The sequence below is a fragment of the Eublepharis macularius genome, chromosome 17 (genome assembly GCF_028583425.1).
Source record: "Eublepharis macularius isolate TG4126 chromosome 17, MPM_Emac_v1.0, whole genome shotgun sequence".
In the NCBI taxonomy this organism is placed as follows: Eukaryota; Metazoa; Chordata; class Lepidosauria; order Squamata; family Eublepharidae; genus Eublepharis; species Eublepharis macularius.
This window is the reverse complement of record NC_072806.1, coordinates 3,332,355-3,348,806: the sequence shown is the minus strand read 5'-3', so window position 1 is coordinate 3,348,806 and position 16,452 is coordinate 3,332,355. Positions and strand designations below refer to the sequence as shown.

The following is a 16,452-nucleotide window of genomic DNA, read 5'->3' as shown; positions in this document are numbered from 1 at the left end:
TAAGCTTTCTTTTGCTATTGGTTCGGCCCAGGGCTTTTTTTCTAGGAAAAGAGGTGGTGGAACTCAGTAATGGGACTCAGGTGGACCGCACAATGACGTCACTTTGGGTCAGCTGGAACAAGGGGGTAGTTTTTCAAAGTTTAAATTGCCCTCAGCGAAAATGGTCACATGGCCGGTGGCCCCGCCCCCTGATCTCCAGACAGAGGGGAGTTTAGATTGCCCTCCGCGCCGCATGGCGCGGAGGGCAATCTAAACTCCCCTCTGTCTGGAGATCAGGGGGCGGGGCCACCGGCCATGTGACCATTTTCAAGAGCTGCCGGAACTCCATTCCACCGCGTTCCTGCTGAAACAGAGCCCTGGTTCGGCCAAGGGTCCCATTAAATCCAGCATCCTTCTTCCTAGAGTGGCTCAGCATACACTTCTAGGACTCCACAAGCATGGAAGGAAGGAAAACACCTTTCCTCTGTTGGCCCCCACAACTGGTATTCACGGGCACACTGCCCCTGAACCAGGTGGTCCCATTTGGCTATCTCAAATAATAAGATCTAACTGCAGAGACCCAGCCAAAAAGGCCTATCTATTTCAGCTTCCTGGGAACATTTAGAGGTCTTCATGAAGTGGGCACGCAGGCAACACCACTCTTCTGTCATTTCCCTGACACACACCTGCTATTCGGATAGTTTCAGGTGGGTGGCTGTGTTGGTCTGCAGTACAAGAGCAGGATCCGGGTCCAATAGCACCTTAAAGACCAACTAGATTTCCAAGGGATGAGCTTTCAAGAGTCAAAGCTCTCCTTGTCAGATACAAGGAGTGGGGAAAAGTAGGTGTCTCTATAATCCAGGCAAAGGGTAGGAGGGATTAGATGTCAATTAGAGTGTCAATTAGCTATAATACTTATTGTAATTAGCTTGATAGACAGGGTGTGAAGTGCAGAACAATAGCCCTCCAGCCTTAAACATCTCCTCACACACAAATAGTGATGCCCGGTCCTCACCATCTTCCCAGTGCAAGGGTGGGGGACCCACTGCTTACCTTTTTGGTGTTCCTGGATGGTCCTCACATGTGTGCTCCCGCATCTATGTGATGACGTCACTTCCAGGAAGTGACATCATCATGCAGGCATGGGAGCATGCAGGCGCTTCTTAGTGGGTCCATTTGGGCTCCAAATGGGCCGTTCAGAGCCAAAATCGGCCTGCTGTGAAACACAGGAGCACTCTCAGGGGCGGCGTGATGACGTCACTTCTGGAGGTGACATCGTCGCACCGTCCCAGGAGCATGCCTGGGGCAGCATTGTCCCACCTTTTTTCCCCCGCCGGCCTACTCACAATAATGCCCTTCCCAGCATGGACACAAACTTGGGACCTGCAATAAACCAAGATGCCAATTCTGCCCCCATATTCATTCCAACAAATCCGTCACTGGACTTAACATCTCCCGCTATTCCGTCTCAGGCTCGTTCACCTTGTTCCTCTTCCAATGTTATATATGCCATGAAATGTCAGCAATGCCCTTCAACTTTCTTTACTGAACAAACAGGTCAGTCCCTTTGCAAAAGAGTGAATGGATATAAATCTTATATCAAAAACTACAGGATTCAAAAACGAGTGGGAGAACGTTTCAATCTGCCAGGGCATTCCATTGCTGACCTAAAAGTAGCAGTTCTCAAGCAGAGGAACTTCAAAGGATAATTAAAACATGAGATTGCTGAAACTGTGTTTATTTACATATTTGGAACAACGGATCCCCCAGGGTAGAATCGGGACACAGGATTTTTCTCACATTACAGATGCTAATTTTCTGCATTTTACACCCCTGCTCTATCAAGCTAATTACAGCATATATTACAGGTAGCTTCTTTAATAGAAAAGAGTCCAGTAGCACCTCTAAGACTAACCAACTTTACTGTAGCATAAGCTTTCAAGAATCACAGTTCTCTTCTTCAGATGCATGTGAATCTGAAGAAGAGAACTGTGATTCTCAAAAGCTTATGCTACAGTAAAGTTGGTTAGTCTTAAAGGTGCTACTGGACTCTTTTCTATTTTTGCTACTACAGACTAACACGGCTAACTCAGCTAGCTTGTTGACACTCTGATTTGCAATACCCTTCCCTCCCTCTGCCTGGATTATAAAGACTCCTACTTTTTTCTACTCCTTGTATCTGACGAAGGGAGCTCTGACTCTCGAATGCTCATACCTTGGAAATCTAGTTGGGTTTTAAGGTGCTACTGCTCTGCTATTCTGCTACTGCTACTGCTCTGCTATTCTGAGGCATACTTCCGAATATGGAGGGTCAATTTAACTAAGTACACAAGAAGTGTTTTGCTGGCTGAATTCCAGGTTCCAGTGAGCCCAGCCAGCGTCCTGTTTCCCCCCCAGTGACCAATGAGATGCCTCCAGGAAGCTCACAAAAAGAGAACAATGTCCGCTGCTGCCAGTCCCCCAATTCTGGCTATAGGTCACTCTTCTCTCCCCCCGCCCCCCCCCCCCCAGTTAATAGTGGAAAAATTTCCCTGGAAAAACTGGTTTTCCCACACTCACGGCTCTTGAACTGAAAGAGAGCGCTTGGTGCGTTCCATGATGCGTTCCGTGATGCGTTCCGTGTGCATATGACCCAATTCAAGGGTCGGTTCTTCCTCCACGAACCTACCAGAACCTCCACGAACCTCATCCTTGGAGGCCTCTTATTTGGGGTGTCTGATAACCACGTCTTAAAATATAAACTGCTAAAGCTTTGCCACTGCCAAGAAACGCAGCACGCTCTACATAACTATAAAATACACAAATGGAGCAATTTTGCTTATATTTGCTTTCTCTTTTCCTCTCCAGGCGTTCTGCATATTTCATATGTTGTACGGAGTGTTTACGTTATTGAACGCTCAGCCTTGAGTTTGCTTCTGCGATAGATACTATTCTCCAAATCAGAAAAATAGGCGTTTTCCCATTGGTAAAAATGAGATTTTAAAAGAGACAGATCAGTGATTGCCTAGTCGCAAATGGCAGCTACCAGCAATGTTTTGCCCCCAAATCTTTCCTATGTGGCTCTGAATCCCAAACAAGATGCACATGGCCTACCGGGGGTGGGGGGGACTAAGCTCACACAAACACAACAGGCACACCTCTTGCTCTTTGTCATTATGAAAGGAAAGTCTTTGAGCCCTGATAGCCCAAACACCGGCTGCTTCCCTTTGCAATTGGGGGGCGGGGGCGGTTAACCATGTGCAAATTGCATATTAAAAGGAGGCAATAAAGATTTAGCAGCAGTGAATCTGAGACGGGTGATTGACAGCCCACTGCCTAAAGTCAGAGAGAAACGTTGGCCCAAAGGTCCATGACTTTCTAGTCTAACTCGCCTGCAACTTCTCCCTCCCACGAAGTTACACAAGACTGTTCTGTGGATCCCCTTTTGTGCAGGTGACACCCTGAATGCTTTTACTAGAGGAAACCGGACAGGACTTGAAGGCACCTCAAAGTAGAGAAAAAGATTTTTTTTATAAAAGCAGGAACCGACTTCCACTTCTGCCGATTGCCAAGGCAGCTTTGGACAGCCCAAATGACAGCCAAAGTCTCACAAGAGGAAGAATCTCACGGAGTTCGGGAAGCACAGATAGCTTGCCATACCATTTTTAAAGAGGACTGGATGGTAGCTGGGGAGTGAGGAAGAATAGCTGCTCCGGCTCCCAAGCGGAGGCAGCCGGTGGGCAGGATTGGAGGTTGCCAACTGCTCCAAATCCACTACCAGAAATGAATGCCTCAATGGGCCTCATGGGAGAACCTACGCCCCAGTCAAGTAGCAACCTTAGAAGGCTTCCAAGAATCCTTTGCAATATGCAGCAGCTCCAAGGCAGATCCACAAGAGTCTCTTGCAAAGATACATAAAAAGTAGGGTTTCCAACCACCAGGTGAGGTCTGGCGATCTCCTGGAATTACAATGGATCTCCGGATTACAGACAGCAGTTCCGCTGGAGAAAACAGCTGCTCTGGAGGGTGGGCTCTATGGCATTATCGTCCTGAGGTCCCTCCCCTCCCCAAACCCCGCCCTACCGGGGCTCCATCTCGAAACCTCCAGGAATTCCCCAACCTAGAGTTGGCAACCCTAACAAAAGCGGTTCTTTGAAATGAAGACTGATCTCTAAGGGTAATCCTTGCTTGCTATGCCATTTGCAGACACAGAAGCAGTACCCAGGTCTGGTTTACCGATTCTCCCGGTCACCGCACGTCTTCTGCCGAGACTGAACGCAGAGCAGCTTTCCCAACGGATGGGAAGGGGAAACAAACAAACAAAAGATTCCACTTGGGGTGGGGAGGCAGAAGAGAGGCCGACAGGAGTCCTGTTACAGAAAGATAATGATGCTTTGCTTGGTCATCCAGTTGTGGGTCACCAGCAAGCCAGTGCTGACTGCGGCTGTTCCGCAGTAAATCCAATTTTTATGGCCGTTCCCAAGCCGGTAGTAAAAAGGTCTATAATCTGGAAGCTAATTAGAAATTTAACAGTATCTGTCTTTTCAAGCTTTCCCTTGCAGATAAGGGTCTTCCCCCCCCACCCCCGCACACCTTGAAATTTTGCATGGCTGCTGCTCTGAGAGACGCCATATGGTAGCCAAGCCCCAGGCTACCAGTCTTCACATAATTCAGGTTTTTGCTGTTTCTCAAAAGATGCTGGCACTTACAATTATGGAGAAACGCATCACAAAAATATCAGCAAAGGACTAGTTTCCGTGATCGAGATTCAAAGGTCGGGCTTATCTTACAGTTGCTCTCCCACGGAGGGGAGCACTTATTACAAGAATGCGTGAGCAAATCTGGCATTTTTTCCCCCCACCACCAGCATCACAACGGGCAAACAGACCAAAGAGAGATATAATGTTTTAAGAGCAGCAGTACAGTTTCACGGAATCATCGCTAGGCTGAACAGAGAAGTCGCATTTTTTGGCCTCGGGAGAGTTTCGAAAGTAGAGTTTTGCCAGCTGCCAGTGTGACTTAACTTGAACAGAGCAAAAAAAAAAATGGCAGCAGAAAGCACGTATTGGCTAGTACTCGTGACCTCACACAAATCTTCTCCCACCCACACTCATTACTGTTGACTGCCTGCAACAGTTTTGCGAGAGTTTTTGCAAAGCATTTGCGTCTGAAGTTATTGAACACGTTTTCTTTTTCTATTTATAAATAAATGGCGCAGAGCCCATTTGGACCACGAGAGGAGGCAAAAAGCCTGGTGGCTGAATCAGCATTTGGCTGGGGCCCAAGCACGCTCGTCAGGCAAGTGGCGATGCCAGGATCATCGCGCGCATGAAGGACCCGCCGCGAATGTGTTAAGTCTTTGCCCATATGTTCTGCAAAATGAACGGCGGAAAGCAGACTAAAACAGGATCCAATCTGACAAATCTCCATAATTCACTCCATTTGCAAAACTGGTGGAGGAAAGCAGTGTGTGTGTGGGGGGGGGAGTTGGGGCAGAGATCCCAGTCCCTGCCACGACTTCCCAACTTTTCATTTCCCTTTCTTAAAAATCAGAGGGCTGCATCAATCCAAGTCCAACCTGCACGTTAAACCGGCCCCAACAAACAGCCCAACAACAAAGGACTCACGCAAATGACACGCCCAGCACAGCAACTGGCTCCTCCATGCAGGTATGAGCTCTCCCCATTCTGACCCCCCCACCCCACCCCACCCCTGCAGGGTCCTGGATATTAACAAAAATAATCGAAGGCTCTCCTGGCATAAGACCCAAAATCGGAATGGATAAACCACACCCAACAGACGGACACTAAATGCAATCTTATGAATAATAATCAAATCTGCTTTATAAACCAACTATTAAAGTGACTAAGGGCATATGTGCATATAAAAAGTTCTCAGTATAGATTCCTCTTTCCAACATTCAGCTTACTAATAATCATTAACAGGGCTTTTTTTCTGGGAAAAGAGGTGGTGGAACTCAGCGGGTTGCCCACACAGGGGGCAACTCTTGGCGGGAGGTGGTGCCCCCGGCACCACACGTGCATGCTCAAAGTGCACACATGCTCCCAGGGCCAATGACGTCACTTTGGGTAAGCTGGAGCAAGGGGGAGGAGTTTTTAAAAGTTTAAATCACCCTTGGCGAAAATGGTCACATGGCTGGAAGCCCCGCCCCCTGATCTCCAGACAGAGGGGAGTTTAGATTGCCCTCTGCGTCTGGCGGCACGGAGGGCGATCTAAACTCCCCTCTGTCTGGAGATTAGGGGGCGGGGCCACCAGCCATGTGACCATTTTCAAGAGGTTCTGGAACTTTAAAAAACTCCCCCCTTGTTCCAGCTGACCCAAAGTGACGTCATTGTGCAGTCCTGAGTTCCACCACTGAGTTCCACCACTTCTTTTCCCAGAAAAAAAGCCCTGCTTAGAAGATGAATAGCATGGCATCATACCCAGCTGAGGTCCCTCCCCTCCCAAATCCTGCCCTCCCGATGCTCCACCCATCCCCAAATCTCCAGGGATTTCCCAACCACGAACTGGCAACCCTAGCTGAGGCGTTGGGGGAGACAGACAGACCAGTGCAGATTTTCCCCAAAAAGATACTCTCCAGCCAAATTCTGCCACAGCCAAGTCAAAACCTGCACCTGCGTATACTGCACAAGCAAAGCAAAAGGTAACTTATTTGCTTGTTAAACGTGCTCTATTTGGCTCCTCCTAGTCACAGAGAGAGTCAACGCACCGTGCCAAAGTGTGGCCTTCTGAGCTCAGGAAATTCCTGCCTCACTAAACACCGGGAGACCTCTGCCAGGTCGAGGGGCTAGAAACTTATTCTTTTAAACATAAAGAAAGCCGAGGTTGCTGGAAGCTGAACTCTCCTCTAATACGGAGCTACACACTGTAAACAGGGAATACCCCCAATGCCGGCCGTAAACCGTGAGCTACGAGAAAGATACAGCTTACTTGTCTGTTTTCTCTGCCTGAAACTAGCCTGACCTTTCTTTCGTAAGTGATATGCAACACCGAGATACCATGCCCTGAAATAGAGACAGGTACAGGCAATCTACACAGAGGAAAGGGGTGATTTATTACCGAGGGATTATTAAATTTCAAAAGCTGATTCACTGCCACATCAAAAGGTCGGCGATTGTGTTGGGGTTTGTTCTTTTTTAATATATCCATGCAAATCAGTTGCCGAATGCAAAAGCTAATGAGAAAAAAAAAGAGAGAGTCCTTTGAGATGAGGAGGCCAGGAAAAGCCGCAACGGTTACAAGGCCCAAATTTAGTCTCCTGTTTGCATGTTCTCTAAAATATAATCTTAATCCTAAAAAGAGGCTGCTGTGTTTAGCAAGAGCCAGCCAGATGCATCTCGGAAAGGCCTTCCCCCTGTTGCATGTCCCCATCATCTGGCTGTGAAACTCTGATCAGACTTGGTTCTTGGCATTAGCGCGCATGTGTGGGCTACCGCAGGATGTGCTCACTAAAGTAGAAGAAGAAAGGAAGCGTCCTGAAAGATCAGGCCAAAAATTCATCTAGTCCAGTACCCTGTCTCAAACAGGAGCTGTCCAGGAGCACAAAGGCAATTATCGTTCCTTGTTTGTCTCCAGCAACTGATACATTAAGGTACACTGCCTCTGAATACGGACGTTCCACGTAGCTGTCATGGTTAACCATCCACAAATGGACTTATTCTGCACAAATTTATCCCCTGTTCCTTTAAGACTATCTAAACTAGCTCACAAATTCCGTAACTGTGCATTAAAGACTCCAGATTCTATTCATGGAATTTTACAATTTCTGAGCACATATTATGCAAATACTAAAGTTCAGATTCAGACTTTAACTGACACACAAGGCACATCAGTCGGGGGTGGGGGCGGTTAATGGTAATCCAAGGCTATGTACCGGCCAAGAAAGGAAAACTTACCACTTATGGCAATAGAAAGAGGGGGGCAGGAAAAAAGTCCATTTCTCCCCACAATATCTGCCCCAATGATCTGTTCTTACCCTGTGCACAGTGGGTGCGGGAGAAGATCCCAAAGCAAAGATAAAATAAAAATATGACGCAAGGGAGAAAATCTCTCCCCTCCCCAACAAAAGAATACACAACAAGCCCTTGTTTTCTCCAAGCTGGCTAGCCTATGTCTGGGATTGTACCACTTCAGACTGCAGGGGGGAACTCATACAACTGCATGCTGTTCCATTAAAAAAAGAAGAAAGATGACCTGCATGAAGAAAACTAGCATCTCAAGGAGAGGGCTGGAGCTTAGCTGTCTCCTTCACATGCTAGCTTTTTGCTTGAAGGGATCTTTTAAGGAAGTGCAGTCGATCAGGGATAGACGCTCCTTTCTCACTCTCTATACTCTCTTGATTTTGGATAGTAAAGAGTCCAGTAGCACCTTTAAGACTAACCAACTTTATTGTAGCATAAGCTTTCGAGAACCACAGCTCTCTTCATCAGATGCATCTGACGAAGAGAGCTGTGGTTCTCGAAAACTTATGCTACAATAAAGTTGGTTAGTCTTAAAGGTGCTACCGGACTCTTTACTATTTTGCAACTACACACTAACACAGCTAATTCCTCTTGATTTTGGATATGTGTGTGTGGGGGGGGGTGGTACTACTTATTTATATATTACATAAAAGAACAAGGAGCATTTACCCTATGGCAAGATTCAAAGGAGGCAGGGGAAGAAGAGGGTCTCAGAACTGCATCGGGGATACAGCATTTGTGCAGGTCTCAGACAGAAGTCCACCTGCTGTATACGTTTTATTCTCCCCCCTTCCGCCAAAGGACCACAGAGCTATATTTACGATCCTCTCTTCCTTCATTTGATCCTCACAGCCACCCTGTGAGGTAGGTAAGCTGAGAAAAAGTGAGTGGCCCAAGGTCACCCAGGGCGGCATAGTGATTTGAACCCGTAACTTCTAGATCTTAGCCTGATACTCCAACTACTACTACTACATATGCCATCTGGCACAGCCAGGGAGGTAAGCAAAGGGCCTATGGCGTATCTTATTACCCCCCCCCATCATTTACTTAAAATACCAGTTTTCACCACCCACCCACACACACCTTGTAGGGAAACAAAAAGCTTTCTGGCCCTATGAAATGAATTTCCTTTTTTCTTGACTGATAACATTTAACTATTCTGTCCCTAGCCAGCGTGACCCCCACTCACCCAAGGCACGACAGCCCGGCATCCCAGCCCTTCAGGAAGACTTCTCACCCCCAAGGCCTTCGCTTCCCAACCTGGCACAGGAAGAAGTGCCCAAGCAGCTCTCAGTTCTCCAACCCCAGAGAGGGTGAGTACTGCACCCCCCCTCCCTGTTCTTCTTAGCCTTCAAGAGAGATACCACCCCACCCCAGGGAATTCTCTTATCTTTGCTTATGTGGCACAGCCCAGGCAAAGAAAAACAGCACCCCCCCACCCCATTTCCAGCACTTACAGAAATGTGCCATTCCAGCCCCTCCTTGAAAAAAATAATAACCTTGACCTCAGGTGACGACCCCGGTTCTATGCCCCTTATTCTGCTATCACATCAGAGACTCCAACATCCTCTCTGATCTCCTCTTTGGCAAACACCCAGGAGGGAGGCCTACCACACCAGGTGGGCAATCCTGACAGCAGACCCCTCTCGGCACCAGGCACCCCGAACTCCAACAACCTGAACCCCATCTTAGCATCCACCTTTAGGATCTCATGGAGCCCAAGAGAAGGGAGGGTGACTCCTGGCACGTTTCTTTGCCACAATGTAATGACCAAGCTCCTATAAGAGAATCGCAGGCACACACCCTCGATTCTCGCCAGAGCCGTCTGTGCCAGGGAAGACTGACTGCCCCCTCCCAGCTTTGCCCTTGTCTGGGCAATCTGGCAGTCTTGACCACCACCACCACCACCCCGCTGGGGGGGGACACCTCTTGTTTCTTTGACCTGATCAAAACAATCAAGCTTCATTTCAGTGTCTTTCTTTAGTTACCCTTCTCCAGAACAAAAAGAAAAGCCCTTTTAAGAAGAAATTACATGGCACGCCTGTCATTTGGAGGGGGAAATCAGCCCAATAAATGAACGTTGAAATTTGCAAGTGTGCAATGCCGGTGCACACATTAGAAACCGCGCACCAATCTCCCCCCCCCGCCCCCGCTGGGCAAAAGACAGATGCCGGGGGTACAACCTGACCCCCATTTGTTTCAAATGGAAAAGCACCATGGTCTATTTGAGCCCCCCCCCTTTTTTTTTTTGCAAAACCATAGCCAGCCAACCTCTCCGAGGGCCAACTTACCCAAAATCCTGGTCCATCGATTTGAAGAAAAATTTGTAGCTCTGCACCGGCCGGTTGCTGAGGACATTTTTAAAATCGGCCAAAGTGACTTTTTCCGGAGAGACGGGCAGCTTCACCAGGTAAGGGGTCTCCTCTTCGTCGATATGATAAATGATTTTTGTTTCCGCCATAGGAGAAGCAAGGAAGAGAGGGGGGGGAGGTTGGGAGGGAGGGGGGAAGGGGGAAGGAAAAGAAAAGGACAGAGGTGCCCAAGGGAGGAGGAGAAAGAAAGGGGGGTGGGAAAGAGAGAAAAGGGGGAAGGGGGGAGATCCAGGCCGAGTTCAAGGCGCCAGTCCCTCCAGGTGCCTCTTTTGGCAATGCAAGCTGCGCCTGCTGCAAACAGGAACGGAAATTTCGGTGCGTGCTCAAGGCACCCCGAGCAAAGCCATGGCACAGCGGGCGATCTGGTGCCCCACACTGCTCTCTAGCGGCGGACTGGGAGGAAAACACCGTGGCAGGGGCTGGCCGGAACGCATCCCTCCTCTCCTTCGGGGAGGGGGAAGAGGGGGGTCTTAGGGCTCCATCCTCACCCCCCTCCAAGCACCGGCCTGCGCCCCAAATCCGAAGGCGCGCGGTAGAAAAACCTCTCCAAATTGCGCACGGCTTGGGTGGATTTTTTCTCCCACCAGCGCCGTCTTGTGCAATGGCTCCCAACGCTGCAAGCTCTTTGCCTGGGCGCAGGACTCCTATTGCAAGCTTTTAGGGGTGCAGGGTTAGCTGGGGGGCGCCGCAAGAAAATCAAGCGTCCGCGCGCAACTGCGCTCGTCGGCTGGGGAGAGGAGCCGCCAAACGCGTTTTGGGGGTCTCTCTCTCTTGGCCTCCTGCGGTCTCTTCCCCACTCGCGCAGTTTAAAGTGACCTCGAGCTGGGTTTGGCAAGCCAAAGCAACCCGCCCCCCCCGGTCCCCAGGCACCCGCCCCCTCTTGCCAAACGCCCCCCCCCCCGTATCAAATTAAAAAACCCCAAACCCTTGCGCCTTTGCAAACGGAGCAAAACACCGGCAACTTCCACCGCCCCCTTACAAACACACAGTCATTGTGTGTTTTGTTTGAAAAGGGATGTTTTTAAAAACCACAAAACATACAAATAAGCCTCAGAGAACACCCCCCTCCTTCCAGGCAGCCAATGGCGTGGCTTATCTGCAGTCACCTGATTTCCCCGCCTCTTCCTGCTTTCCTGCTAGGGTAGAAATTCTCCAGCAAGCTGGCCTGGTGCTTAGCCAGGAGACTATGGCTTAAGGTAATGTAATGTAATGTAATGTAATGTAATGTAATGTAATGTAATATTATATTATATTATATTATATTATATTATATTATATTATATTATATTATATTATATTATATTATATTATATTATATAGTCTTGTCAGCCTTTTTACCCTCTAGTGCTGCTTTCAGACAAGGAGACATTTGAATAAAACATAATTTGTATATATAAAAGCATCACCTGCTGAATTTTCGGCGTTCCTGAATTTTTAATTTATACCTTTAAAAAAATCCCAGATTATGTACAGGAAGAAGGCCAATAAAAAGGTGGCAATCGGTTATCTCATCCCCCAAACTCTGCACTGATACTTTTACAGTGAAAGGACTTAACCTTGTAACATTGAATCGACACTCTTGGTTTTAAAAATCCTGGCCTCTCATGCCGAGTGCTTCGGAGCATGCATGGAGGGGGACTTTTCCGTAGCCAAACCTGAAAAACAAAGCGGCAGCCAGCTCTTCCTGCTCAGATAACAGGCTGAAGAACTCGGTTATTGTTATTAGAATTCCAGGGCTCATTTCGAGGGGGAACGCACAGGAACGCAGTTCTGGCAGTTCCCCAAAGAGGTCACATGACAGGTGGCCCCGCCCACCTGACTCGGCCATTTTGGGCCTGTTGCTGCCTAGATTGGGTCCGAAATGGCCCAGATCGGGCCTCTGATGGGTGGTGGATCACTCTCCCACTCATCAGTGGCCCGATCCTGACCATTTTGGGCCCCTTTTCAGCCATTTTCAGCCCCTTTTTGCCAATTTGGGCCCAATTTCAGCCCTGAATGGCCAGGATTGGGTCCAAAACAGCCAGAATAGGTGATGTCAGGGGGTGTAGCATATGCAAATCAGTTAAACCAACGACACACGTCCAGTGATGGCAAGAGGCATGGCATATGCTAATGAGTTATGCTAATGAGTTCCCCCAGCTCTTTTTCTATGAACTGACCCCTGCAGAATTCAATGTGTTTGGAAATTCTGGGATATTTGGCGTGGAGCCTGGGGAGGGCAGAGTTTGGGGAGGAAGCTCAGAATGGATGTTATGCAATACAGCCCATGATTGGAAGCTGCCATTTTCTCCAGGGGGAATGGATCTCTGGAGATCAGGCATCATTCCTGGAGAACCCCAGGCCTCAGCTGGAAATTGGCAACCCATAAACTTTACAAGCGCTTCCCGGAGGAACAGAACCTGGCTTCCAGTTTGGCATCACAACGGACGGCATCAGCTTCTGGGCTCCAAAGTAGAATCATAGAATCATAAAGAGTTGGAATGTGCCTCCTGGGCCATCTAGTCCAACCCCTGCACAATGCAGGAAATTCACAACGACCTCCCCCGATACCCCCCGTGACCCCTGCTCTGTGCCCAGGATTCCTGGCCAAACTGGCCTGGAGAAAGTACTGGTATTAATAAAACTCTTAACGGCTTTTGGCCCCAAGCTGGATACTCCAGGCAAGCCTGATCTCACTAGATCTAGAGCAGAATCTCTAGTATACGGTGCTTTTTAAACACAAAAACATCCAGCCTGATAAAGACAACCCCCTCCCCCAAGACAGTGAACAGGGCAGGACGCTCAAAGGGGAAAAGAAGGGAGAGAGTCGCTTAATCAGCATGGGCAACTTTTATCAGCTTAGGGGCTGAATTCATCTTGGCCAAGCTTTTTGCAAACCAGAACCTCCCGGCCTGGTCAAGCGCTCTCTTCTTCCCCACAAACCACCTGGGGAGGCTCTGCTCCTCCCCCTTGGAAATGTTGCAGCCCCACCTAGTGAGGGAGGCCTGCTACTACCGCCCACCAAGGCTCTCGTATCTGAAATTTACCACCGACATAAAAATGTATTGCTCCCTCGTGAAAGAACTGCCTGCTTGTTTCCAGGGCTGCGTGACCCTTTTCTGGTACAGATAAAAGGAAATATATAAAACCCAATTGCAGCAAAAGAAAGACGTCCGGTCGTTAACTGACTCTTGAGATCACACGTGCATGATTTGGGGTCAAGCCAATAAAAGCGGCTGGCAGTAGATTCAGGATGGACAGCACAGAACGCTCCCCCAACACACACACCAGTGTGCATAATTCACTTACTGCATTTGTTGCAACCAAGATGTGCCACCGGCTGAAGACGGCTTTTAAAATGGCATTAGACAGGTCCCGGCTGAGTAGGTTTCTCAGCGGAACGAAAGTGTCCTAGATTTTTGGAACCTCCAGTTACAGAGGCAACATACCTTGAAACTGCTAACTGTTGGGGACAAAAAAAAACCCCCAGGGACAGCCACTGCCTTTGCGCCTTCCTTGTGCGTTTCCTGGAGGGATCTGGTTGCCCACTCTAGGGGGGCTTTTGACCCTACCTCGCTGAGCTCATCTTACATTCTTATGGCTTACCAGGCAAGCCTGATCTCACTAGATCTAGATCTCTTCTGAAAATGGAATTGGAAGAACAAATATTTATTCCTATTCTTCTGTTAAAGTAATGCCTTTTTTGTTTGCAGCTCAGAAATCCCATATACTCCAACGGACCCTATTTGCTAGGGACCATCTCTGTTTTCTGGTCCCTGGTTAAGCATCAACTTCATTTTAACATTTCGGAGCCCTGTTGAAATGCTGTCTGTTCTGGTTGCCAGGCAGGGCTGAATGCTCTCCCCCAGGGCCTCTCGAAGTTACATTTCTAAGGCAAGGATGCATTTGGTCTCTGATGCCTGCACACTTAAGTTCACATTCACAAAGGCACATTTTACAGGATGCGAGGTACATTTGGGGCTGTTGATGACAAATTTGAACCTAGCTCACCCCAGCAATAGCGTAAACACTGCACGACACTGGCTTTCTCCTCCTGCTAGGAAGAGGGGGATCCACAAAATGGGTCCAGGTTTGTCTGGCATTTCCTATCAGACTGCCAAGTATGATTCAGGAAAGCAGTTCTTCTGGAATGCCCTCAGCACATGTTCAAAAGCACTGTACTCTTATTACTTTGCAGGTCCCAAGGCTGCAACAGGTGCTGGTGTTGAGTCCAGATGCACATCAAGCCCCCACTTCCTTTATACGTCAACCTGCAATTTCAATGGCTGAATCCGGCGCTCAGTTCAGATGTCATGAAAGAATTGGCCACATGGGGGCAGCAAAGTCATGGCAGCTAATCAGCCCTTGACTTCGGATGCAGGATTCGATCTAGGAAGATGGTGACAGGATTATGGCCTATTTCCCAGCTTCCCTGGACAGGTTATGTTGCTAATTTAATCACAACGGTGTTGAAACCAAAAAGGTCATTGGAGCAACTCCTTTCATGCAAGGACGGGTGCAAGCTTTTGCAGTTACACAGAACTCTTTGTCAGACTGGAAAGTTAGCCCGTTTCTAGAGCAAATGAGAGGAGAAAGCAGACGGGATTGTTTCAGATAGTCAGACCCTCTTCAGGGAATGAGGAGACCTCGCAAAGGCTGGTTCAAAACAGATAGAGGTGGGTGCTTACAATACAGTCTCAAAGCATCCTTTCTGCAGAGATTTATCAAGCTACAAAACATGCAGGCATTGTTGCAAACAATTGCGGGAAGAGTTGCAGAGTGCACACACTGTGCCTGTTGGACCTCACACATCTTGCATGAACAGGAACTGTAATCTGAAACAATACTCAGCTGGGGCTGCTCATTGGCGGGGACACCTCTCCTACAGCTCCACCCCTCCTACCTTTCTGCTTTCATTTCCCATTGAATACCTGCCTGTGACTTTAGACAGCTTTCTCTGCCTCCTAAAAATCTCCTGTTCCCTTAAATGTCTTTGTCTTTCTTGCCTTATTGAATTCTCTCCTTGAATTCCTCGGTGGTTCCTCTTCCCCAGGGCAGGGAAAGGCCAATTATTTTTAATACCATAAGAGAATTAATGTTAATTAACAAGAATTGATCAGGATACTATTTTCTTGTTGACATCAGCCACGTGTTGATTTCCTTCCTTTTAGTATCTACCCAGTACATTTTTATCCCACCTTTTCTTCCAAGGAGCTCTGAGCTGTGTACATGCATCTTCCTCCCTCCAGTTTATCCTCACAACTACCCTGTGAGGTAGGCTAGGCCAAGACAATGAGACTGGCCCAGGATCACCCATGAAGTTTATGGCGGTGTCAGAATTTGAACTCGGATATCCCAGATCCGGCCTCTACCTGATTCACTATACTGCTTCCACTGTCAATCATATCTATGCCTTAGAAATTGAAGAGGGGAGTTTTGACTCTTGAAAGTTTATACCCTAAGAATCTTGTTGGTCTCTAAGGTGCCACTGGTCTCAAATCCTGCTGTTCTACTGCAGATCAACATGGCTGCCCACCTATGCCACTAACGGAGATTGAAAGGCCCTCAAATTGCAATCTCAGGCTTTCAGGAGATACCGCTCCTTGCTAATCTGCTTCTACGCACCTCTCCAAAAGTGTGGGCAGTGGTTCTCTCGTCGAGTTATTTGCACGCCTGGAATTCTAGGCAGTTGTGTAGTCTGCCTGTATGGTTCGACCAACCCTGTGCTTCTCTTTCTTCCTTCAGAGCCCTTTGTTTGATGTATCCCCCGCTATCAACATTTAGATTCCTCGCAGCTAGAGACCAATGTTGCTTATATGACACTTTAAAGCCGCACAAACAATGAGGTTGTCGTACTTGTTATTTATTGTTTATGTTGAGGATGATGGTGGCAGTGATGTAGTTGCATAGTAGAGTTTTGCAGTGCCAGGTTGTGGGCTAGTGTGATTTTTGGACCTGGGGGGAGGGAACTCACCGCATTTCTCCTACAGTCTGCTGCAATATTTCATTCCTTGCTTCTTTCCTCATCTATCTCTTGTTCCCGTTTCTCTCCCTGCCCCCCTTCTCGGCTTAAAAGGCAATTAACACATTTGTAATGGTGTGCCAGGAATTAGCATTTCCTGCTGATGCTACACCTGCACCATGCGGGGGTGAAGATTTTG

At 48.2% G+C, this 16,452-nt stretch overlaps 1 protein-coding gene across 2 annotated transcripts in view; it reads right to left on the bottom strand.

The window, feature by feature from the left end:
- DVL1 (dishevelled segment polarity protein 1) overlaps positions 1-10,662 on the bottom strand; it is a 123,368-nt gene extending 112,706 nt beyond the window's left edge. Inside the window, exon 1 of one of the 2 annotated variants that reach the window (XM_055001123.1) lies at positions 10,232-10,662. In XM_055001123.1, coding sequence (XP_054857098.1) covers positions 10,232-10,401 — 170 coding nt within the window. In that variant the 5' untranslated portion in view covers positions 10,402-10,662. The remainder of the gene's footprint in view (positions 1-10,231) is intronic. The other variant, XM_055001124.1, reaches the window with a different exon arrangement.
- Between the last annotated feature and the right edge of the window lie 5,790 nt (positions 10,663-16,452).